The 27,291-nt window shown below is 45.9% G+C and overlaps 1 protein-coding gene across 1 annotated transcript in view; it reads left to right on the top strand.

Moving 5' to 3' along the window:
• The first annotated feature begins 13,098 nt into the window (after positions 1-13,098).
• Positions 13,099-27,291, top strand: part of LOC149451036 (uncharacterized) — a 71,311-nt gene continuing 57,118 nt past the window's right edge. The window contains exon 1 of the mRNA XM_089691120.1: positions 13,099-14,392. Within this exon, the coding sequence (XP_089547246.1) occupies positions 13,351-14,392 (1,042 nt within the window). The 5' untranslated portion in view covers positions 13,099-13,350. The remainder of the gene's footprint in view (positions 14,393-27,291) is intronic.

Here is a 27,291-nt window from a genome sequence, read left to right as displayed (position 1 = left end):
ATATCGATGCCTTCCAAAAATTTGGCCCGCAACAGAATGTGCGTCGCGGTCACCTTTACCCCTTCAGTTGGAGCATCAGGTCCAACTTCCAGATCCGCATCCAGTGCCGTCTGCTTGAGACGGCGCCAGAAGCAGGCGCTTTCCTCATTAGGACCCTGGGTGAGCTTCATCATGTCCGTAGTAGAGGTAGCACCATACATTTCTGGAAGCTTTGCCTTTAGCTGTGTACAGAACTCTTTGCCCCCTGAAGTCATCTCCTCATGCGTGGTTATAGAGCACCCTGCAATCACTGTACTGGCCACTTCCATGCCCACCTTAGCCCGCAGGATCTGTGCACAATCTGACCCACTCATACCATAGCTGAACTGGTTTTGTCCAAACATTCGAGCAAATCCTCTCGGATTGACTCGATAGTTCGGGAGCTCAGCCAGAATAGTGCGGATCTCTGCCGGGGTGAAGGGGACATGCCAAACTACCCGTTCCCCTAAAGTCCGTTCCCCCTGTGCATTGGGAGGACCTTCAAATTGCTGCACCCTGACTGGATAGGCCTCGGTCCGGGAAGAGTGCAAGGGCTGACCCAGCATCATCGGTGGGCTTAGATTAACCACCTCGCTTACTGCACCTTCAGGTTTGAGGTCCCTCAGATCAGGGTATAGCTGGGGGGCAGGGGTCTGATCAGTGGTTCGTAGCGCTTTGATGCAATCCGCCCTGTTTTTTTAACCGGGTGTCTATTCCCCTTGATTCACAGATAGTCTGCAAATCGGTTGTTGAGTAGGCTTCATAGTTGGAAACAGAAGGAGCTGGGGTGAAGCAGGGAGAAGGGAGAGGTAGAGGCAGAGGCTGAGGCATAGAGACAGAAGACACAGAAGGTATGTCAAGAGTGACGCCACTAACAGAAGAGACAGGTGCAGTTATACTTATCTCAGCCACTGTTGGTTGTTCGGGAACCCCAGCAGACCCTGATCCTGCCTGCCTTAGTAGAGTCAGCCCTGAAAGAGCTTCCTCCACCTATGACACCGGATCTTCCTGTTTTATTCCCTCTGGAGGCCAGGTATACATCACCTGGTTCTTCCGGACAGACACCAGTTTATGTATGCCCTGCTTCCCTAATTGGATTGACCTGTGAAGCCATAGCTGTGCGATCTCTAGTTCTGACGCCTGCATCCGTGGTTCAAATTCAGAGATGAATTTTTCCCACCTCCATGCGTCAAATGTACCTTCCCGGGGAATTTCCCATCTGGTACCCTTCGACCATTTATTCTACCTTTTGAGGGGTTCTGTAGACTTCCCCCCCAAACTCACCTTCATCAGTTGTGCAGCTGTCCTTACCCTGAAGAGGGCTGGTTCCCCCTCTCTCTTCATGGACTGACTACTGCCCATCGTGACTAGTCACTGGTATATATCCCGCGTCCGGGTACCTGTTTACCCCCTGGAGCACTCGGTGGGATCCTACCGAGAGGCCTGATTCCACCACTTTCCCAGCACAGCGTAATTTATGTGATACTTATCGATCACCCGAAGCGCATCAAGTGGCGGTCAGACTGAGAGCACACCTCCCACTCCCACAGCGCAATTTATGTGATCCTGACCACCCGAAGTGTTTGTGGTAACCAGGCTAAGCGTTATACTTCCCTGGACCGCCCACTCGCACAGCGTAATTTATGTGGTTCTCATCACCCACTGTGTTTGGCAGGCCACACCGCACAATGATGAAAGTGGCTTTTCTCTCCCTGCACACAGTAGCTAACACAAGTCAAAACAAAAAGAGGGGTTCTTGGATGTTACTTAGGGGTCACTGGTTGGCCAGAAACCTGCTAACTGACCTTTAGGAAATTTGTGTAAAGAAAAAACTTTCCTAATACACACAGAAAAAACCCTTTTCAACCTAAAAAACCGTTAAAAAGGACAAAGTGGATCCTTATGAAAAACACGGGACGTTTCACAGTAAAACAATTACACAGAGGTAAACCGAAAAACTGCGCCAAAAGTAACCTTGTTGCTGACGCAAAAATCACTCCTACCAGCACCGCTAAACGATCTGCGCTACACACGCAATCTTCGCTGCAACCACCTAAAACCGTTTACACAAAAAGTCTGCTGGACGTGAAACACGTGACACAGCAGCTTAAAACAAACCCGCTTTACAATAAGGAACTACTTTTAACAGGAAAAACACAAGAAAAATATAATCACTATACAAGAAATCTATGTGCAAAAACCCAGACTTCACCGCGCTCACTAAATGTGGAACACGTGAAGGGAAAACTCGCTTAACACACTTTAAATTGGCTGGCAATACGCAAATTTAAAGCTAAAAGCAAACAACTTAAACTGTAAAAAATTTGGATTAAAAACACAATATGGGTCAAATGCATATAGAAAGCTGCATACACATTGCATAGAGATTACTGCACATATGGTAGTCAACAAAATGGCCACCAAACAAAAGGAGTACATGTGGTTAGTCAAGAAAATGACCCCCCACAGAGGAGCACATGGTAGATACCAGAATGGCCCCCCACAGGGAAGCACATGGTAGAAACTAGAATGGCCCCCCACAGGGAAGCACATGGTAGCAACTAGCCTCAAAATTGCCTCTAACCTCTTACATAAAACAGACTTTTGGACAGAACATACACTGGACAATTATACAACAATATACAGCACACATACAACACAATTTGGGCACAATCACAGAACGGACATAAAACACCAACATATCACACTAACATGCACATGTAACAGAAAGGACCCCAGAAAGTACATACCGATCACTGTCATACCTCCACACTCCTCTCCTGTACATACCGATCACTGTCATACCTCCCATACTCCTCTCCTGTACATACCCATCACTGTCATACCCCCCACACTCCTCTCCTGTACATACCAATCACTGTCATACCTCCGCACTCCTCTCCTGTACATACCAATCACTGTCATACCCCCCACACTCCTCTCCTGTACATAACGGTCACTGTCATACCTCCGTACTCCTCTCCTGTACATATCGATCACTGTCATACCTCTACACTCCTCTCCTGTACACACCGATCACTGTCATACCTCCACACTTATCTCCTGTACATACCGATCACTGTCATACATCTACATTCCTCTCCTGTACACACCGATCACTGTCATACCTCCACACTCCTCTCCTGTACATACCGATCACTGTCATACCCCCAACACTCCTTTCCTGTACATATTAGTCACTGTCATACCTTCACACTCCTCTCCTGTACATACCGATCACTGTCATACCCCCCACACTCCTCTCCTGTACATACCCATCACTGTCATACCCCCCACACTCCTCTCCTGTACATACCAATCACTGTCATACCTCCGCACTCCTCTCCTGTACATACCAATCACTGTCATACCCCCCACACTCCTCTCCTGTACATACCGGTCACTGTCATACCTCCACACTCCTCTCCTGTACATATCGATCACTGTCGTACCCCCCACACTCCTCTCCTGTACATACCTATCACTGTCATACCTCCACACTCCTCTCCTGTACATACCCACCACTGTCATACCTCCAAACTCCTCTCCTGTACATACCGATCACTGTCATACCTCCACACTCCTCTCCTGTACATACCCATCACTGTCATTCCCCCCACACTTCTCTCCTGTACATACCGATCACTGTCATACCTCCACACTCCTCTCCTGTACATACCCATCACTGTCATACCTCCACACTCCTCTCCTGTACATACCGATCACTGTCATACCTCCCACACTCCTCTCCTGTACATACCCATCACTGTCATACCTCCCACACTCCTCTCCTGTACATACCGATCACTGTCATACCTCCACACTCCTCTCCTGTACATACCGATCACTGTCATACCCCCACACTCCTCTCCTGTACATACCAATCACTGTCATACCCCCCCACACTCCTCTCCTGTGCATACCGATCACTGTCATACCCCCACACTCCTCTCCTGTACATATTGATCACTGTCATACCCACCACACTTCTCTCCTATACATACCCATCAATGTCATACCTCCACACTCCTCAGCTGTACATACCCATCACTGTCATACCTCCACACTCCTCTCCTGTACATACCCATCACTGTCATACCTCCACACTCCTCTCCTGTACATACCCATCACTGTCATAACCCCCACACTCCTCTCCTGTACATACCGATCACTGTCATACCTCCACACTCCTCTCCTGTACATACCCATCACTGTCATACCTCCACACTCCTCTCGTGTACATACCGATCACTGTCATACCTCCCACACTCCTCTCCTGTACATACCGATCACTGTCATACCTCCCACACTCCTCTCCTGTACATACCGATCACTGTCATACCTCCACACTCCTCTCCTGTACATACCGATCACTGTCATACCCCCACACTCCTCTCCTGTACATACCAATCACTGTCATACCCCCCCACACTCCTCTCCTGTGCATACCGATCACTGTCATACCCCCACACTCCTCTCCTGTACATATCGATCACTGTCATACCCACCACACTTCTCTCCTGTACATACCCATCAATGTCATACCTCCACACTCCTCAGCTGTACATACCCATCACTGTCATACCTCCACACTCCTCTCCTGTACATACCCATCACTGTCATACCTTCACACTCCTCTCCTGTACATACCGATCACTGTCATACCTCCACACTCCTCTCCTGTACATATCGATCACTGTCATACCTCCCACACTCCTCTCCTGTACATACCGATCACTGTCATACCTCCACACTCCTCTCCTGTACATACCGATCACTGTCATACCCCCACACTCCTCTCCTGTACATACCAATCACTGTCATACCCCCCCACACTCCTCTCCTGTGCATACCGATCACTGTCATACCCCCACACTCCTCTCCTGTACATATCGATCACTGTCATACCCACCGCACTTCTCTCCTGTACATACCCATCAATGTCATACCTCCACACTCCTCAGCTGTACATACCCATCACTGTCATACCTCCACACTCCTCTCCTGTACATACCCATCACTGTCATACCTCCACACTCCTCTCCTGTACATACCCATCACTGTCATACCCCCCACACTCCTCTCCTGTACATACCGATCACTGTCATACCTCCACACTCCTCTCCTGTACATACCCATCACTGTCATACCTCCACACTCCTCTCCTGTACATACCGATCACTGTCATACCTCCCACACTCCTCTCCTGTACATACCGATCACTGTCATACCTCCCACACTCCTCTCCTGTACATACCGATCACTGTCATACCTCCACACTCCTCTCCTGTACATACCGATCACTGTCATACCCCCACACTCCTCTCCTGTACATACCAATCACTGTCATACCCCCCCACACTCCTCTCCTGTACATATCGATCACTGTCATACCCACCACACTTCTCTCCTGTACATACCCATCAATGTCATACCTCCACACTCCTCAGCTGTACATACCCATCACTGTCATACCTCCACACTCCTCTCCTGTACATACCCATCACTGTCATACCTTCACACTCCTCTCCTGTACATACCGATCACTGTCATACCTCCACACTCCTCTCCTGTACATATCGATCACTATCATACCTCCCACACTCCTCTCCTGTACATACCGATCACTGTCATACCTCCACACTCCTCTCCTGTACAAACCGATCACTGTCATACCTCCACACTCCTCTTCTGTACATACCGATCACTGTCATACCCCCACACTCCTCTCCTGTACATACCGATCACTGTCTTACCTCCGTACTCCTCTCTTGTACACACCAATCACTGTCATACCTCCACACTCCTCTCCTGTACACACTGATCACTGTCATACTTCCACACTCTTCTCCTGTACATACCGATCACTGTCATACCTCCGTACTCCTCTCCTGTACGTACCGATCACTGTCATACCTCCACACTCCTCTCCTGTACACACCGATCACTGTCATACCTCCACACTTTTCTCCTGTACATACCGATCACTGTCATACCTCCGTACTGCTCTCCTGTACATACTGATCACTGTCATACCTCCACACTCCTCTCCTGTACACACCCATCACTGTCATACCTCCGTACTCCTTTCCTGTACATACCCATCACTGTCATACCTCCACACTCCTCTCCTGTACATACCCATCACTGTCATACCTCCGTACTCCTCTCCTGTACATACACATCACTGTCATACCTCTACACTCCTCTCCTGTACATATCTATCACTGTCATACCTCCAAACTCCTCTCCTGTACATACCGATCACTGTCATACCTCCGTACTCCTCTCCTGTACATACCGATCACTGTCATACCTCTACACTCCTCTGCTGTACACACCGATCACTGTTATACCTCCACACTCCTCTCCTGTATATACCGATCACTGTCATACCTCTACACTCCTCTCCTGTACATACCGATCACTGTCATACCTCCACACTCCTCTCCTGTACATACCGATCACTGTCATACCTACACACTCATCTCCTGTACATACCGATCACTGTCATACCTCCCACACTCCTCTCCTGTACATACCGATCACTGTCATACCTCCACACTCCTCTCCTGTACATACCCATCACTGTCATACCACCGTACTCCTCTCCTGTACATACCCATCACTGTCACACACCCCACACTCCTCTCCTGTACATACCCATCACTGTCATACCTCTGTACTCCTCTCCTGTACATACCCATCACTGTCATACCTCCACACTCCTCTCCTGTACACACCCATCACTGTCACACACCCCACACTCCTCTCCTGTACATACTACCCACCATCGTATCATCTGCAACTCCTCTCTTACATTTACTACCTGCAGTTATGCTCTTCTTCTTAAATTGGGGAATACCTCGATGACTTACATACTTTTCAGACCTTGTGAAATATTCTTGGCTGTTTTGAAAATAATACACTTTAATTTGTATTTCATGATAAATCCTGCCTCATCTCTGCCTCTCTACCTGCAGCCTAACAATGAGGCGTGCATGCAGCCACTGATCTATTTCTGGCTTTTGTCTCTCAGTCATTTTAATGTTCATTTCTCCAAACGTCCTCCAGGACAGCCTTCCTGAGACAGAGCTCCTCCCTCTGGGACAGGAAACACGTAAGCACAGTTCTATAAAAGGCGGACCACCAGGCCTCCCTCCTGAGTTTTTAGTGTTTCCTCTGGAAGGATGGGTGCAGTCATCAAGGAACTGATTGTCGAAGTCCTGGGCCCTAGAGGTTGCTGGTGGATCCTGGTCTGTCTTACTTCCTGCTGTCCGACGCAATCCCTTCAGGGGGAGTGGGGCTGCGCTCCTGATATCTTTCAATGCCTCAGTGGATCATGACCATCGGGGGTGTCCTGGGGGGTCCAGGACCTTTGATGCCTGTCGTTCTCCTTCCCGTGCGGGGGGGGCTCCAGCATCCGATGCACAGTGGAGCAGAGTGACTGCCAAGCAAGCGTGTGAGTAGCCGCAACTTCTGGGTGCTGTCCAGGAACTGGAAGTTTTTTGTATGAGGGGCCCTGGGCTGATTATTTTATGTATTGTGTTTTTTCTTGCTTATTGTAGGTTAAAGTCCAGGACAAGGTGCAGAGTCAGACCCCCAAGAAGAAGTGTGCAGTTTGTGCAGCTAAATTGGGTTCAACTTGGGAAAAACCCTTATACCGCAATTGTGTGGCTAGCCTAATTAAGGATAAGTCATTTACAGCCTGCCATAAAGTGCTCACCTCCATTAAGGATGACATGTTGTCTACATTTCAATCCTTTAGATCCCTATTGGAAAAATGCAGCCGCCACTGGATCCTTGGACCCAATCGGTGGGTTTGGAGGTAGCAGATGCATTAAAAGGAGAGGACCCGGAGGAGGATCCTAGGTCCTGGGTAGATTCAGGCTCATAAGAGGAGGACGGTGAAGTTTGCTCCTCCAGAGGTTTCAGGAACAAATTGCCCCTGGAAGATGTGGACGACCTCCTTAAAGCTATCTACGAAACCTTAGAAATCGAGGAGGAGGATGTTTGCCTATCTGAGCATGACCTCATGTATCAAGGTTTGTATGCTAGAAAGACTAGTGTCTTTCCAGTCCATAGTTCCCTGGTTGATACCATTAGGCAGGAATGGGAAAGCCCTGAGAGGAAACCCTTTTTCTCAAGTAATCTTAAAAGGAGGTTTCCTTTTTAGGATAACGGGTCCCAGCAATGGAACAAGGTTCAGAAATTAGACACCTCCTTATCTAAAGTCTCTAAAAGGACAGACTTAGCATTTGAAGATATGGGGGCTCTGAAAGACCCTATGGATAAGAGGGATGAAGTCTTACTCCGCAGGGCCTGGGATTCCACTTCCATCAGCTTTAGGCCAGCTTTATCGGCTACCTGTGTCACCAGAAATCTGGAATGCTGACTTACCCAGTTAGTCGCATCTCTCGGCAGGAACCTCCAGGCAGCAAATCCTGAAATAATTTCCTTTACTGTTTAAAGCAGTTGGTTTCCTTGTGGATGCCTCGGCCAAATCAGTTAAGCTAGCGGCTCGAACCTCTGCCCTAGTGAATTCAGCTAAAAGGGCATTTTGGTTAAAAACCTGGGCAGGGAACTCAGCATTCAAACTGCACCTTTGTGCCTTACCCTTTATTGGCGATAATCTTTTTGGTCCAGGTCTCGAGGAGGCTCTGGAATGTACAGTCCATAAAAAGAGGACATTCCCAGAGAGTAAGAAAAGGTTTCACTCTAGTAGGGTTTTTTTGTCGAAAAACACAGGCCCAGCAGGCTAAGGAGGTTCAGCCTAAGAAACATTGGACAGGGCACAGGAATAGGGGAAGAGGAGGAATCTTATTCAATCCTCCTCAAGGCCCACCAAGTCTTCCACAGTTCTTCTCTATTTCTTGGTTTTGCCTCAGAAATGGCATTTTTGATGTCACCCCACAAGTTTTCTATTGGATGAAGATCCGGGGATTGGGCTGGCCACTCCATAACGTCCATCTTGTTGGTCTGGAACCAAGATGTTGCACGTTTACTGGTGTGTTTGGGGTCGTTGTCCTGTTGGAACACCCATTTCAAGGGCATTTCCTCTTCAGCATAAGGCAGCATGACCTCTTCAAGTATTCTGATGTATTCAAACTGATCCATGATCCCTGGTATGCGATAAATAGGCCCAACACCGTAGTATGAGAAACATCCCCATATCATGATGCTTGCACCACCATGCTTCACGGTCTTCACAGTGTACTGTGGCTTGAATTCAGTGTTTGGGGGTCGTCTGACAAACAGTCTCCGCCCACTAGACCCAAAAAGAACAATCTTATCTTCATCAGTCCACAAAATGTTGCGCCATTTCTCTTTAGGCCATTCAATGTGCTCTTTGGCAGATTGTAACCTCTTCAGCACACGTCTTTTTCCCAACAGTGGGACTTTGCGGGGACTTCTTGCAGATAGCTTGGCTTCACATCGGCGTCTTCTAATTGTAACAGTCCTCACAGGGAACGTCACACCTTCTTTCATCTTCCTGGAGCTGATTGTTGGCTGAGTCCACGCCATTTTGGCTATTCTTCTATTCATTCCAATGGTAGTTTTTCGCTTTCTTCCTCGTCTTTCAGGTTTTGGTTGCCATTTTAAAGCATTTGCCATCATTTTAGCTGAGCAGCCAATCATTTTCTGCACTTCTTTATATGTTTTCCCCTCTCCAATCAACTTTTTAATCAAGGTACGCTGTTCTTCTGAACAATGTCTGGAATGACCCATTTTCCTCAGAATTTCAGAGAGAAATGCACTGTAACCAGCATGTCCAACATTTGCTGCCTTCCTTCCTTAAATAAGGGCAATAATTACCACCTGTTTATCAAAGAATGAATGACGTCACTAATAGAACTCCACACTGCTATTATTTTGAACACGCCCCTTTCAATGAGTGATTCAATGACACAGAATCAGCAGCATGCATGTCATGACTGTTGGGTCTGTTGGATTTCTATGACTCTACTACACCTGCTAGGAAATTATTTGCCATGTAGAAATCTCATATGATGTCCTCCCAGAATGTGCTCTCCTGCATGCCCCCGGGGGCTTGAACCTGGCGATCTCCACGATTGCTGTATCCTATGACACGCTGGTCATCGGGAGTTGCAGTTTCCGGTTCTCGACTGCACTTTCCTCACGCTGTCAGAGCAAGAGGAAGGTACTGCCAGCAGTTGTCAGAGGAGGGATCATCAGGGCACTTATGATCAGTGACCTGAGGATCGGTGCCCAGCAGCGCCACCCACCATTTCTGCCCACAAGTGCCCAGCAGTGCCACCCACCTTTGCCCACCAGTGCCGCCCGTCAGTGCCCAGCAGTGCTGCCAATCAGTGACAACTATCAGTACCCATCATCAGTGCCACCTCATTAGTGCTGCCTATCAGTACAGCCTCATTAACGCACATCAGTGAAGGTGAAAAATTACCTGTTTGCTAAATATTTTAATAGAAACAAAGAAACTTTTATTTAAATTTTTTTGCTCTTTTTTTGGTTATAGCACAAAAAATAAAACACCCATCGGGGAGCAAATACCACCAAAAGAAAGCTCTATTTGTGTAAAAAAAAATATAATATTTTCAAATGAGTACAATGTTGCATGACCACGCAATTGTCATTTATAATGTGACAATGCTGAAAATTGGCCTAGTAAGGAAGGGGGTATAAGTGCCTGGTAGGCAAGTGGTTAAGGACCCCACTGGCACCTATCAGTGCCGCTTCTTTAGTTCTGCCTATCAGTACTGCTTCATCAGTGTTGCCTATCAGTGCCACCTATCAGTGCACATCAGTGAAGGAGACAAATTACCTGTTTGCAAAATGTTATAATAGAAACAAAGTAACTTTTTTTTTTTACATTTTTTGCTCTTTTTTTGTTTATAGCACAAAAAATAAAACACCCAGCGGGGAGTAAAGACCACCAAAAGAAAGCTCTATTTGTGTCAAAAAAAAGATAAAAATGAGTACAATGTTGCATGACCGCACAATTGTCATTTAAAGTGAGGCAAAGCTGAAAGTTTAAAATTGGCCTGGTAAGGAAGGGGGTATAAGTGCCTGGTAGGCAAGTGGTTAAGGACCCCACTGGCACCTTTTGGGAGGGTAACCAAAATTGACAGGTACCCACTCCCACTTCTACTGCAATCACCTAGGTGATCAGAAGCGGAAGTTGTCCTCCCCCCTCCCTCCCTGTAGTCTTCTGGGACACATGAAAGGTCCTAGAAGACTACAGGACTATTCACAAAGCACAGAGATACTTGCACATGCTCAGTGGGCACCCGGATGTGAAGCCGCAAGCTGTCACAGCTGGGTGCCCACACTGAAGATGCCGGCACTGGAAACACAGGGCGGCCGATGAAATGGGCTGTGGGGAGGACACCACGAGATCGAGGGACAGGTAAGTGCCCATCTTTTAAAAGTCAGCAGCTACAGTTTTTGCAGCTGCTGACTTTTATTTTTTTATTTTCACTGGAACTCCACTTTAATGTATGAAGATATTATTTGTACTGTACAAATTACAACCTGTACGTTACCTCTAAGGGTTGTACCCCTTCTGACTTACTGTTGGTGAGTCCTGCAATCACATTGTTATGAGCTCCTTGTAAAACTATTATCTCTTTCCAATAAAATCTATGAACAAGAGAAGATATGGACCCCACAATTCCTCTATATACTCCACAATTCTCCCATGTGGACACCTCGTAAGTGGTTCTCCAGTATAGACTCTCAGTTTGGGGAACTCATTTAGAAGAAGCCATCAGCTAGAATCACACTCACTACTCTACAGTATGGTGAAGACCAAGGAGGCCTAGCAATACCAAATGTTAGACTTTATATTATAGCTGCCCAACTTCAACATCTTACCAGGTGGGACTTAGTAGACACATTAGATCCCATCCATCGGTTGCTACTTCCATCAGATACAGATTTCACATCACTCTCACACTTGTTAATGGGCTTCAGATGGCACCAGTGGGAAAGGCATGATCTTTCATATATTTATTCCAGTCTTTTGACTCTTACTGAAGACTTATAGAAAGAAATGGGAAACAGAGAAAATAATAGAGAGTGGTGGGAGGTGGTTGTGACCTCCATACCTCTCATCTCTCTGTCCTCTTCACAGAAACTCAGTCATTTCTTTTGCATAGATCTTTCAGGACTCCAGCTCAATTGTTTAGCTAGGACAGGAGGGATTTCCCCTTATGACCCCAAATGTAGTGGTGATGTCGGGGATTTGATACACATTTTGGAGATGTCCAAAATTATTCAAAAAGTGGAATGATATGACCAGTATTGTAATGTTGGTGTTCAATATTCCTCGGGTGTGCCTCTTGGTGTCAATAGAGGAGGAATTATTTACACCTCCTCCTATTACAAGTCATATAGCAATAGTGAGGCTGCTTGACCATAAAAAATATCCCGATCTTGGCTATCATCTCAAACTCCCAGCAGACAACAGTGGATTGAGCAGGTGAACTCCACATTAACATCATAGGTTTTTAAAACTTTAGCTTTTTAAGCCCCATAGAAGGAGAACGGCCAGTTGTATCCTACTGAATGGTGACTACATTGGAGACCCATACTTGGGGTATGATCCTGTAGACACGGGCCTCATTGATCAGTGTCAGCTATCTATGTATGTATTGGGGGGAGTTACTTGCCATGTACAGCTGAATTGTTCTAGGTTGTTTCTTCTTTTCTCTGTTCATTTGTTTATAAAAGGTAAAAGTGACACCATAGACAAAGCAAGTTATTGTTCTGTATGATCTGTAACAGTGCCACAACTGCCTATACGTGAGAATGTATGACTCCATTGTCTGGGCTGAATGTTGGGAATACTGTGCGCACTTATAAACATTCTTAATAAAAATCTATTTGATGAAAAAAATACTGTAGATAATGCTGTACATATTCTTTCTATTCATAAGATATATTTAGTAATGAACATTAAAAATAGAAATCAACTTTATGTAGCCCTTTATATAGAATTTTAAATTTAATTTTTTTTTTTTTTGTACAGGTGGATTGATGAACCAAGTTTTCGGTCATGTTGGTCTTCATGAATACAGCTGAGTCACATGGAAAACAAGACATATGGGTGTCTTAATTGACTGAAAGTCTTTATTGCAGCTCACTGGAGGATTCACACGGGATACAAGTCATATCTGTGTTCTAAAAGTCATGGTTTGGATCCTCTTCCACATTGGTCCAGCCTCAGAGGACAACAGGAGAAAAGGAATTTATGTGTTCTGGAAATGACAATGGCTTTACAATAAAGTCCAACCCAAGTATACAAAAAGAGGAGTCATTTCAAACTACTTCTTGTTTGGAGATTTTACAATGGAGAGAAAATATATCACACACCAGAAGGTTCACAATGGAGGGAAGTCATATCAGTGTTCTCAATGTGGCAAAACGTTTACAAGCGAGAAAGACCTTATAGTACACCAAAGAGTTCACACTGGAGAGAAGCCATATCAGTGTTCTGAATGTGATAAAGCTTTTACAGTAAAGTCACATCTTAACAGACACCAGAGGAGTCCCACTGGAGAGAAGCCATATCAGTGTTCTGAATGTGATAAAGCTTTTACACGGAAGTCAAGTCTTATCACACACCAGAGGAGTCACACTGGAGAGAAGTCATATCAGTGTTCTGAATGTGATAAAGCTTTTACACAGAAGTCACATCTTATCACACACCAGAGGGTTCACACTGGAGAGATATATCAGTGTTCTGAATGTGATAAAGCTTTTACAGTAAAGTCACATCTTAACAGACACCAGAGGACTCACACTGGAGAGAAGCCATATCAGTGTTCTGAATGTGATAAAGCTTTTACACGGAAGTCAAGTCTTATCACACACCAGAGTATTCACACTGGAGAGAAGTCATATCAGTGTTCTGAATGTGATAAAGCTTTTACACAGAAGTCACATCTTATCAGACACCAGAGGATTCACACTGGAGAGAAGTCATATCAGTGTTCTGAATGTGGTAAAGCTTTTAAAGTAAAGTCAGATCTTATCAGACACCAGAGGATTCACACTGGAGAGAAGCCATATCAGTGTTCTGAATGTTATAAAGCTTTTAAAGTAAAGTCAAATCTTATCAGACACCAGAGGATTCACACTGGAGAGAAGTCATATCAGTGTTCTGAATGTGGTAAAGCTTTTACAGTGAAGTCACATCTTATCAGACACCAGAGGAGTCACACTGGAGAGAAGTCATATCAGTGTTCTGAATGTGATAAAGCTTTTACACAGAAGTCAGATCTTATCAGACACCAGAGGATTCACACTGGAGAGAAGCCATATCAGTGTTCTGAATGTGGTAAAGCTTTTACAGTGAAGTCACATCTTATCACACACCAGAGGATTCACAGTGGAGAGAAGCCATTTTAATGCTCTCAATGTGACAAAACTTTTACAGTTAATGCCGGTCTAATCTATCACCGGAGGATTCACAAATTTCTGCATAGATTAAATTCTGGAAGAAAAGAGATATTAAAAAAGTTTCAGGTGTCACAAGTTAGTTTCACATCCCCAATGTCATCCCACAAGCTAGAGAAGAAGGGAAGATAAAATGTTACCTTAAAAGAAACAAACTAAAATCTGAGCAAACTGGAATGTAATGATTGGATGAACTGAGTTTAGTGCTTATGTCCATCAATACACAACTAGAAGGGATTTAAATATTTTATCTTTTGATAATTTTTTTAAGATAAGCATCAATAACTGAACAGCTTCTCTCATTATTCTCATCTTTATCTTTTTTTATGGAGCTTTGAATGAACATGCAATGCATTTTCATGATTCACCAACTGAGTTGTGTTTCCAAGCATTTTCTTCATTTCTGGATCCTGAGGTAATACATGACCAGCACTGCCTCAGTACCAGAGACTAGGATGGGGTCTATTGTCATCTTACCAAGTCTCTGAAGCCTCAGTGGGAGAGTCCATTCCAGGTTCTTCTGACTATTGATACATCATCAGCCAGGCTTGAGGTCTCCAGCTAAGCCCACCTTGTCCATTCCTCCCATTACATTTTCCATCTCCTCTCCCATTATCAATGCCTTCTTTCCACATTTCATCTCCTCTCATTATTATTATTATACAGGATTTATGCTGCCGACAGTTTGCTCAGCGCTTTACAATATAACGGGAGACAATACAGCAACAATAAAGTTCAATACAAGAGGGATAGGAGGGCCCTGCTCCTCGGAGCTTACAATCTAGGAGGGAGGGGCTAGTGGTACAAAAGGTAGTAACTGTGTGGGATGGACTGGTTGGAAGAGTAGAAGATTCCATTATTAGCTGAGGGCAGGATATGCTTCCCTAAAGAGAGAGGTTTTCAGAGATCGCCTAAAAGTGAGCAGAGTAGGCGATAGTCTGATAAATTGGGGTAGAGTGTTCCAGAGGATAGGGGGGAAGCTCTGGAGATGAGCATGGGAGGAGGAGACAAGGGAGCTAGAGAGCAGGTGGTCATGTGAGGATCGGAGAGTACGGTTTGGGTGATATTTGGAGACAATATTGGTGATATAAATTCATTTATAACTCTGCCCCAAATTACATGTTATTGTTAATGTTTTGAATTTTATCCATTGGTCAATGGGAAGCCAGTGGAGGGATTGGCAGAGGGGGGTGGAGGACACTGAATGGAGGCCAGTGAAGGGATTGGCAGAGGCGGGTGGAGGACACTGAATGAAGGCCAGTGGAGGGATTGGCAGAGAGAGGTGGAGGACACTGAGTGAAGGCCAGTGGAGGGATTGGCAGCGAGGGGTGGCTGATACAGAATGGTTAGTAAGGTGGATGAGTCTGGCAGCAGCATTCATGATAGACTGAAGAGGGGATAGCCTGCAATGTGGTCGGCCAATGAGGAGGGAGTTTCAATAGTTAAGGCAAGATATAACAAGGGAGTGAATAAGTTTCTTACTGGTTTCCGAGGTTAAGAACGGCCATATCTTGGAGCTGCTGTGGAGGTGAAGTCTACAAGATTTGGACAGTGGATTTGGGACTGAAGACAGATGGGAGTCTAGGATTACACCTAGCACCTTGGCATGAGGGGAGGGACTGATGATTTTGTTATTGATCTTGATGGAGAAGTCGGGGGAGGGGGAACAGGCTGGAGGGAATACTAGGAGCTCAGTTTTAAAAAGATTGAGTTTGAGGAAGTGGAGTGACATCCATGCCGATATGTCGCTTAGTAGGTTAGTAATGCGAGAGAAGACTGAAGGAGTGAGGTGAGGAGGAGACTGAAGGGGTGAGGTGAGCGGTAGAAAGATAGATTTGTGTGTCATTAGCATAGAGATGGTACTTAAAGCCATGGGAGTTTATAAAGTGACAAAGGGAGGAGGTGTAGATGGAGAAGAGTAGGGGTCCAAGGACAGAACCTTGAAGAACCCCTACAGAAAAAGGGAGTGGAGAGGAGGAGGCAGAGTTATTGGTAACGCTGATGGAGCGCTGCGATAGGTAGGAGGAGAACCAGGAGAGAGCAGAGTCTTGGAGGCCAAAAGAGTTGAGTTTTTTGAGGAGGAGGGGATGGTCAACTCTATCAAAAGCTGCAGAGAGGTCAAGTAGTAAGAGTACTGAGTAGTGGCCATTGGTTGGGATGAGTACGGAGTAGTGGCCATTGGTTGGGATGAGTACGGTGTAGTGGCCATTGGTTGGGATGAGTACGGAGTAGTGGCCATTGGTTGGGATGAGTACGGAGTAGTGGCCATTGGTTGGGATGAGTACAGAGCAGTGGCCATTGGTTGGGATGAGTACGGTGTAGTGGCCATTGGTTGGGATGAGTACGAAGTAGTGGCCATTGGTTGGGATGAGTAAGGAGTAGTGGCCATTGGTTGGGATGAGTACGGAGCAGTGGCCATTGGTTGGGATGAGTACGAAGCAGTGGCCGTTGGTTGGGATGAGTACGGAGCAGTGGCCGTTGGTTGGGATGAGTATGGAGTAGTGGCCATTGGTTTTAGCAATTAGTAGATCATTAGGGCGTTTTAGTAGGGCAGTTTCAGTGGAGTGTAGTGAGGGAAAGCCAGACTGTAAAGGGGCAAGAAGGTTGTTGTCGGTGAGGTGGGAGCTCAGGCGATTGTAGACTAGGTGTTGTAATAGTTTAGAGGTAAATGGCAGCAGGGAGATGGGTCTTAAGTTGTTCAGGTTGGTGGGGTCCAGGGAGAGCTTTTTAAGTATGGGAGTGATGTGCGCATGCTTTAGAGGGGAGGGTAAGGCACCAGTAGAGAGGGAGAGATTGAAGATGTGAGTGAGGGAGGATAGGATGGAAGAAGAGGATGACCGTAGTAGTTGTGAGGGGACAGGATCCAGTGGGCAGGTAGTGAGATGGGCTTCTGAGGAAACCTTAGTGACCTCTTTGGCAGTAGCAAGGTCAAAAGAGGAAAGTGTTGAGGGAGGTTTAGTATGAGGTATGCTAAGTGGGATGGATGTCTGTGCAGTGGAGATGTCCCTACGAATTGCATCAATCTTGTTTTTAAAATGATTTGCAATCTCGTGAGCAGTGAGTGAGGTACTGGGTGGAGGTGGAGAATGTTGAGAGTTAGAAGTAGAGAAGAGATGACGAGGACTGGATGACAAGCTATTGATGAGAGTGACAAAGTAGGCTTGTCTGGTAGCATGGAGGGAGGAATTGTATGTTAAGAAAGCAGATTTATATCGGGTGAATGCTTGGTGAGATTTGGTTTTACGCCACATTCGCTCCAGCACACGACTATGTCGTTTAAGATCTCTGGTGTTGTCAGTCTGCCAAGGTTGTAATGGTCGGGGCCTGATGCTTCATGTTAGAGGAGCAAGTGAGTCTAATGTGGATGAAAGTGAACTGTTGTAGACAGCAGTGTCCAGGTCAGGGCAGGACAGGGGAGAGATTCTGTCATAGAGTTGGTCAGTTGCAGAGTGGAAGGGAGAAGGGTTCAAGTTGTGAAGGTTTCTGCAGGTGATTGCTGATTGGAGGGATAGGTGTTTGAAGATGAGGAGACTGTGAAGGTGATGAGATTGTGATCATAGAGAGGAAAGGGGGTGTTTGTGAGGTTGTAGGATATCATCTCATGGGTGACAACCTTTCAGGCAGGTCTGTGTCTGTGACACCAGCTAGAAATAAGTCTATTCAGTGAGAAAACAACATCCCAAGCTGATGCAGGCCTTCCAATACTGAGTTACTGCTGATTTAGGGGATGTATTCAGCAGTAAACCGTAAGCCCAGCTGGCCACTTGTGTTCCATGTGGTTCTGCCAAATGGGATTCCATCAGGTGAAGATCAGAAATCCTTGTTCCATGTTTTCTCTTTCCAGATATTACTCCTCTCCATAGACTAATCACACAATACAACTGCCAGAGATCTGAACTTACAAAGTGCTGAGTGTGCGGTCATATTCCTACCACTTCTTCCGGGGGACTGACATTCCTCTGATTGGGGTTCACAATAATCACTCTGAGTGCACACATCTCTTTTTGGTGGAAAGTTTGTAAAGAAAACTTCTTCTCCCTGGAAATATTACAACGTTGGCACCAAAGTGTAACTATGGGCAACATCACTAATGACATTAATAATGAAATCTGTCATTAGCAGAGCAGGTTTTGTTTTTCCGAGTCTCCTATTGTTTTATGTTTTGTTGTCCCTCTCAGTAGATATTTTTTGTCTACTTCCTGTTGAAGACCAAGTCTTTTGGGAAAGATGGCAGTTGGAGGGGTCTGGGCAAATCCTATAACACTGCTGGGGGTGCTCACAACTGTCAGTTGTCATTCATATGGGGGTTGGACCTTATAGAGAACCTGTTGCTGTAACTGCTGTAGAAGCGTTAGCTGAAGTTGGGCTTTACTTGTTGTGTGTCTTACTTATAATCTATCTAAGACTTCCCTGTACAGGGTGACAACGCTGCTGTGTAATGTTCCTGCAGAATGATCAGGGTTGTCACCCTGTTACAGAAGGTGGGAAAATAACAGATCTACAGACAGGACCAACAGCTGATACAACTATGTTGCAGAGGGAACTCTGGGAATGCTAATGACAGATTGCATTACACATTCAGTTAGCAGACTTCCTGCTGTTGGTCTGATGTTTGAATTGTGTTCTGATATTTACTGTCCTGCTGTAAAAGGTGTAAATGATCGCCCGCATGTTTCCTGTAGTAGCAGGGACTACAAACTCATATCAGGAATAGTAGGATGGGTACCTACCCAAGGGGGTCACATTTTTGGATTTGGGAGAAACATTTCACATGGTTTCTTTCCATTAATGACACCGACAAGGGGAGTCTCACTTCACTAACAATAGGAGAGCCAATCACAGGCCAGTAACATTTCATGGTGTCTCAATGTATTGCAGAATATTTAATCCCCATTGGTCCAATGGATTCCTAGTCCTTCCAGATGATATTGCGTCTTGTGTGGAAGGAGCGCCCTATAATGGCTTCCCTTCAATTCCACCCATAGCTGTACTTTAGGTCATGTTGCCCCTCCCCCATATCTGTAAGGGAAAGCCTCAATTTCTCCCAATACTCCCCTGGCCTTCCAGTGAGAAGAAACATTTTCTCTGGAGTGGAGATGTTTTATGCAGTGAGCCCTTCATAGACGGGATGGGGAATCTAAGTAATCTAAGATGAGTAAGATGAACCGGTGTACTGGAGTCATGGATCAGATAACCAATGACACCATTGATGGTATAGCAGAGCTGACAGCAGAAGTGGCTCCATCACCTAAGGTGGTGTCACAGAACTACATGGCGGCTGACTATCTCTCAGAAGATCAAGGCGGAGCCTACAAACTGGTGTCAGAGACTGTTGTACATTTATATTAGATCATGAGGATCTCAGAAGGAGATATCTACACAAGGTAAAGGAGTTCCAACAGTCACCTGGGTGGGAGGAAGTGGGATCCATTTTCTTGGATGGGTTTAGTTGGAACTTGGTTGAGTAATATGGTGGCTTTGCTTCTTAGGCCATTAGTTCCTACTATAGATTTGATAATAATTGTATACATTGTTGCTGTTGTGTCTTTCGCTGCCAGTTGATTTTGCTTGTTTATGCACATGATTATATTCACATTGTTAGAACAGAAGATTATTTAAAGCCCCCTTTTATTTTCTGAAAGCAGAGACCCTGGAGAATAAAATGGTGGTGGTTACAATTTTTTATCACACAATATTAGCACTGCTGTCTATGAAATGCATATTTTCAGCAAAAAACACTAACAATAATTCCAGTGCAGAAAAACACAATATATGACCCAATTTGATGAAAAATGAAAGATGAGGTTGGCATCAAGTATATAGATACCAAACATGTCAAGCTTTAAAATGTCATGTGCTTGTGAAATGGTGACAAACTTCAGTACCAAATATTGTCCATAGGGGACGCTTTAAAAGCCTTTACAGGTCATCAGTTTATATAGTGAGCCATGAATGATGGCCCTAGAGTTATTCCTCTCCCTCTGGTGTGTGCAGAGATATGTACAATGTGTAGTGTGAGTGATGATTTCATAAGTGGGTGGGGCTGGTATTAATGAGGGGTGTGTCATATGTTAATCATTTCTTATAATAGATGATATAAATGGTATAAATAGATCCTTGAAATGTAAACAATCTATCTCTTTCCTTCTGTTGTTAAAGTGTCACATGTATATGATGAATAAAGTTGGATGATATTTTCACCGCACAATACCGTGGTCTGGGTTCTTCTACAACACCCCCCCCAAAAATGTCCTCTTCCAGTTCTAGGAGTCTGGTGGAATGGGACACAAGCTGATAGTATATCTTAGGCCCCTTGTACATGGGGGGTCCGGCCCCTGTGGGTGCAATGCTGGCATTATAATACACCTGGTAGGCACAGGTACAGCGTCCAGCCCCGCTGCCTGCAGCCTGTCAAAGTCTACACTACAGCTGGACGGGGCTCAATGCTGCACCACGTTTACCTCGTGTTTAGGGCGCTCTGTGTTCAGGGAGAAATGGCCGCCATCCTGATCAGACAAAGCATAGAGCAGATGTAGGCCGGTGCAGTCTGCTTCTTCCCCTGTAGGTGGCGCCCGACCAGAGTGACATCCCAGCCTGGAGAGGAAGTCGGGGGACACTTGGCTTCTCTGGGGTTTCCCGGTTCCTGGAGACGGCGTGGAATTAAGGGGTCAATGGAGTCCTGGGGACATTTTTTGTTCTTTGTTTACACCTTTTAAAAATCATTTTATTCCTGAAGATCACTGAACCCCAAATCTGATGTATTCTTTGATAGCAGACACCCTATATAATCCAATGTTGGGAGTTGTCATTTTCTATGTTACATGATATTAGCACAACAGTTTATGAAAGGCAACATTTCAGGAACAATATAGTAACGTTTATTTCTGAGCACATAAATGCAATTCATGACCTATTTTCTGGTGAAATATAAAAGATGAGGTTGTGCCGAGGAAATGGGATTCCCAACATGTCAAGCCGTAACACTGTGTGCACTTGGAACGCTTTAATAGCCCCTCCAGGTCATCAGTATAGAGTTACACAGGAGCACTGGTGCTCCAATCATTGCTCTCCCTCCAGCGTGTGCGCTGATATGTAACGTGTGTGGGGGTCACTGTGTTCCTATGTAGGCACCCCAATGTACATGTCACGTCCTGGTCTGTGTATAGGAGGTCCGCTGAGCTCCCTCTGTCCTTCCCAGTGACACCCACCATGACAGCACCGGGCTCTGCTGTCCAACATGGTGTCAGGGGGGAGGGGCACATCTCAGTGGTGGGAATGATAGGCGACTTCACAGCCACTTGTATCACTTCCACATGACAGCCGACATTCGGATTTACTAAAGTCCTCACACTCCCGGCTGTATAGCGGTGGGGAGTGTGGGGGGAAATAACACGACTGCAGTATTGTTAAAAATCCAAATCCCCAGCAAGTGGCTGCAGGTTCATATTTTACCACCCCCCTATCCTGGCACCCTAAGATGGTTGCCTAAGCCTCCTTAAGGTGGTCATTGGATTTTGGGACCTGTATGTGGCAAGGCTGCCAGAAAGTCTGTCACTTGGGGTGTCCTCATACTGGGGAGAAGTAGCAGAATGTGTTTTGGGGTGTAATTCCACATCTCCCCATGGCGTGTGCCAGAAATAGCTCATTAAATGACAACTTGGTGTAAATAGATTTTGTTTTTCATTTTCCAATAACTTATGGCAAAAACTGTAAATGTTCCATGGACACAACATGCCTCTCAGCACATACCTTGGGATGTATCCTTCCCATAAAGGGGACATTTGGGGGTGTTTGTAAGGTCCGGGCATTTTACTGCCTCAAGAAATGTGATCGGCAGTCAGAAAGTAACAGCGACGTAAAAGCTGCATAAATTCCATTCTATATCCCATAGTTTGTAGACGCCATAACTTCACACAGACCAATCAATATCCACGGATTCAGCTATGCTTCTACCAAAGACACGGAGCAGAATACACGTTGTACTACATGTATGAAGAAATCTGATTTTATGGGATATGTTTTATAACAAAGTAGAAGATATTTGTTTTCAAAATTAAAAAATAACCCCCCCCCCAGTGGTGATCAAATATCACCAATAGAAAGCTCTATTTATATCAGTGAAACTTGTGTACAGTGTAGCATGACCGCACAATTGTCAGTTAAAGTAGTGCAGTGCTGAACAGAAAAAAAATTCCCTGGTCATGAAGGGGGTAAAACGTTCCGGAGCTGAAGTATGTAATAAATCTTCCTGTCATCGTACAGTTTGGTTTCATTTTCTTACATTTCTCAGGATGCCGTTCTTCTGAGCTCCACAAGTGATCACACATATACAGAGACAGGAAGTGATGTCAGGCACAGATGGGAAGTGATGTCAGGCAAAGATGGGAAGCGAGCTCAGGCACAGACAGGAAGTGATGTCAGGCACAGACAGGAAATGAGGTAAGGCTCAGATGGGAAGCAATATCGGGCACAGACAGGAAGTGATGTCAGGCACAGGCGGAAAGTGAGCTCAGGCACAGACAGGAAGTGATGTCAGACACAGACAGCAATGTGGGGCACAGACAGGAACTGAGGTCAGGTACAGGAAGTGATATCAGGCACAGACAGAGGTCAGACACAGAAAGGAAGGATGTCAGGCACAGACAGGAAGTGAGGTCAGGTACAGGAAGTGATGTCAGGCACAGAAAGAAAGGATGTAAGGCACAGACAGGAAGTGAAGTCGGGCACAGACAGGAAGTAATGTGAGGCACAGACGGGAAGTGAGGTCAGGCACAGATGGGAAGTGATGTCAGGCGCAGATGAGAAGTAATGGGGGGACAGACAGGAAGTGATATCAGGTACAGGAAGTTATGTCAGGCACAGACTGGAAGTAATGTCAGGCGCAGACAGGAAGTAATGTTCGGCACAGACAGGAAGTGATGTCGGGCGCAGGCAGGAAGTGATGTCGGGCGCAGACAGGAAGCGATGTCGGACGCAGACAAGAAGTGAGGTCAGGCACAACCAGGAAGTGATGTCAGGCACAGGCAGGAAGTGATGTCAGGCACAGACAGGAAGTGAGGTCAGGCACAGGCAGGAAGCTCCATGTGGGAGGAATTATAGAGGAGACGTTGCTGGAAGTGTGAGCAGAGGAGGTAATGAGATTGTATTTGATCATATCTCCCATCACTCTTCTTGTCAGGCTCCGGTCACAACAGGAACTGCATGTTTCTCATGACTCCCCACAGCCGGTTTCCTCCTGCATGGGCCAATCGCACTGCACTTTGTGAATGGGCCGCCATCCTTTGGGACCTGGGGGGAGAGAGGGAGGAGGACAGTACGGGGCCCCAAGTACTCATCAGTGAGGGACACTCACTTCCAGAGACTCTCCGCTCTCATCCCGGACTTCACTTCTATAGAAGAAAGGAGGAAACTCCAAATTCTACTGGGAGAAGAGGAGCCAATGGGGGAAATAGCTGTACCACATGTGACACCATGCCACAGACTGAGAGGGACATGAAACACTGAGGACTTCATAATCCTTCCCATGGACCCCTCCCCCTTTATATTTCCCCTCTTCCCATACAAACTGCTTTGGCAATGCTACAATGTCATTTGTTCCTGCCAATAAAGCTCATTGAATTGAGAGGGAAAGAGAAAGAAGGAAAGATGGTGTCACTAATCATGGTGGGACGCCTCATTTGCGGAGTTCCCGGTTTTGTCCTCTAACCCCCCCCCCCCCCCGGTCACATCCAGCTTACAGTGAAGTCGTACGATTTCCAAGTCGGGGGAAATGCCGATTTCAGGAGTGACACCGATGTCTATGCCAATCCCACCAATAGTAGTGCAGGGACGACTTTAGAAATCGCTGCGACTCCCACCAAGTCACACCCCCCGATATGACCCGTCATTGTGGGCAGTAGGGGGCGACTTGTGATCTGCAAGAAGCATAGCATGGAAATGGCATGCCGAGTGACACCCCATGTGACCGGGGACTAAACACTGAAAGAAGTGGAGTTCTCTCTCAGCCCACCTCTCTCTGTATTTGTTTCTTCCATAGAGAAAACCCCGAGAGTCCTGGATGGGAATGATTGGTTTCCACAGAGAGACAATCAGCAGAAAGAAATGTCCTGTGTTGGTGGTGTCTCTGGAAGGATAGAAATGTCCTGTGTTGGTGTCACTGGAAGGAAAGAAATGTCCTGTGTTGGTGGTGTCACTGGAAGGAAAGAAATGTCCTGTGTTGGTGGTGTCACTGGAAGGAAAGAAATGTCCTGTGTTGGCGGTGTCACTGGAAGGAAATGTCCTGTGTTGGTGGTGTCACTGGAAGGAAATGTCCTGTGTTGTGGTGTCACTGGAAGGAAAGAAATGTCCCGTGTTGGTGTCACTGGAAGGATAAAAATGTCCTGTGTTGGTGGTGTCACTGGAAGGAAATAAATGTCCTGTGTTGGTGGTGTCATTGGAAGGAAAGAAATGTCCTGTGTTGGTGGTGTCATTGGAAGGAAAGAAATGTCCTGTGTTGGTGGTGTCACTGGAAGGAAAGAATGTCCCTGTGTTGGTGGTGTCACTGGAAGGAAAGAAATGTCCTGTGTTGGTGGTGTCACTAACAAGGTTGTCACCAAAGCAGAAGTGGAAGGGATGGAATCCTGGTTGGTTCTGGGTTCTGATGTCAGAGAGAAGGAGGGACAACGTCAGTTCCTCTGTGTCTGCTCAGTGCTCAGGATGCCACCAGTTGGATGAGTCCCGGCTCCCCGGTGGGATGGGAGAGGCCAGGAAAGGTGACAGTGGGATGGGGGGACCCTCTTCCTCCAATTGTGGAAGGGATGGAGTGGCTGTATAGCTGCTGAATCTCCGGCTGATCATTGTGATATGGGGAGGATGCCGGCAGCTGCTTGTGGTGGGTCCCTCTCAGGCTGCTTCCCGTCTCCTACTCCTGCTGGGATCTTACTCTCATACTGCTTATCTCCTGCTTTCCTTTCCTTGGAAAAATCCCCTCAGTGGAAAGAAAATTGCCAAAAATAGTGCTTTATTTTTTTAAAAACAGTGCTTTATTAAAATACCAGTTGCACTTACATTTAAATAGTGTAAAAAACGCTTTTAAATCACCAAAAATACATCAACAGCATGCCAAGCACTGCCTGCCTTGTGTAGACCTGTTGTCCTCGAATGGCCAGTGACGTCGTAGCCCCTCCCCTACGTGTTACGCCGCTGGTCACGCGGCTTCATTAGGGGCTACGACGTCACTGGCCATTCGAGGACAACAGGTCTACACAAGGCAGACGGGAAGCAGCCTGAGAGGGACCCACCACTCTTCATATAGTGCAACAAACATCAGTCCCATTGAGTGGACAAAAAGCATTATTAGCCTGTTACAGGCTAATCTGGAGGTGAGCGCACATCTTATACTCACTAAAGAAGTCACCTGGAATTATTGATTTGATTTGAATCACTGGGAAAAGTCACATATATTTTTTTCATTGAAGACTAATTAATGTTTTTATATTTTTTTTATATTATATATTTTTTTGTATGATGAGCACGGGATGACATTTTGATTTCACACGATTTTCTGTTTTTCACAAGTTTATTAATATTGATTTTTTGATATATTTATTGGAAATATGTATTGATTTAATACTCAAAAACAATATGTTGCACTCCTTCTTTATGTTTTTGACTTCCCTGGACTTTGTTGACTCAACATAGCAATTCCCTATTCATCACAAAGTATAGAAATCTCCTTTTGGCTTCGAGCACTTTTGATCCTCTATTATTCACAATAACTTGTTTGCCGACATTTTTTTTTAATGTGGGGTCCTGCATTTGGACAGCACCAAATGCTCCCCTTGACATTTACAGGTCAGGATATGCAGGACTTGAGGAACCTCCTCCCCCATCATCTTTGGACATAGTCTACAATGGGGAAGTTCCCTCTACATCCTCCCCAACCATCACCTGCATAGGGGACACACGCACACGCACACACACACACTTCCACAAACAGGACAGTACCACTATGATGACATATATCAGATTGTGTACAACCCTGACCTCCTGGGTATCCATGCCACAGTATCACGTACCTGATTGGAGACTGAAATGACGAGGTCGGCCTCACTTGAGGTGGAACAGAGGGTGTCTAGGGACCAGGGGGACAAGAGCGCCAGCAGATGTTGTTTGCAGCACTTGCAGCTGGAGTCCTTAAAAGACTGATGGACCACCGATTCAGGAACAGTAGTGATATGCAGAGCTGGTGTGGTAGATCACCAGGCGTGCACCAGAGCAAGGCAGGAAGCTGGGATGGGAGACAGGAGCAATGTCATAGGAATAGCCAGGGTCATCAACAGGCGGACAGCGAGGTACCAAATCATAAGCAAGCCAAAGTCAGGAGCTGAGGTCAGGAACAAGTATCAAGTAGGAGAGTAATCAGGAGTCGAGTCAGGAACAAGCCGGGTGAGCAACAAGGAAATCACACAGGATCGAGCAGGAAACGGGGAACAGCTGAAGACCAGTCAGCGCTCAGCAAAGGCAGAGGCAGCCTTTAAATAGTCCATCTGGCGCCAACCTTCACCATGCGCATGATTGCGCATTTCTGTGTGCATGCGCATTTCTAATTGCCAGCCGTCTCACGGGAATTCCCTTACATACAGGTAGTAGTGATAGTCGCTTGTACCAGTGGGTATTCTTTAGTTTCCCTATATATATATATGCATACTACCCGTGGGGTCTTAATTAGAGGCCCACTCTCCCAATTACTCTGTTATGGACAAAGGTTACCCTACTACTGGAGTCCTGTAATGCCTGGGCTTGAAGCTGATTTATCTCTGTCACTTTGTAGTCACCCCTCAGATCCAGGTA

This window comes from Staurois parvus, unplaced genomic scaffold (genome assembly GCF_062004578.1).
Source record: "Staurois parvus isolate SC_StPar_1 unplaced genomic scaffold, SC_StPar_1.0 ptg000551l, whole genome shotgun sequence".
Lineage (NCBI taxonomy): Eukaryota > Metazoa > Chordata > Amphibia > Anura > Ranidae > Staurois > Staurois parvus.
Note: the sequence above shows the minus strand (reverse complement) of the source record. Positions and strands in the feature narration are given on the sequence as shown.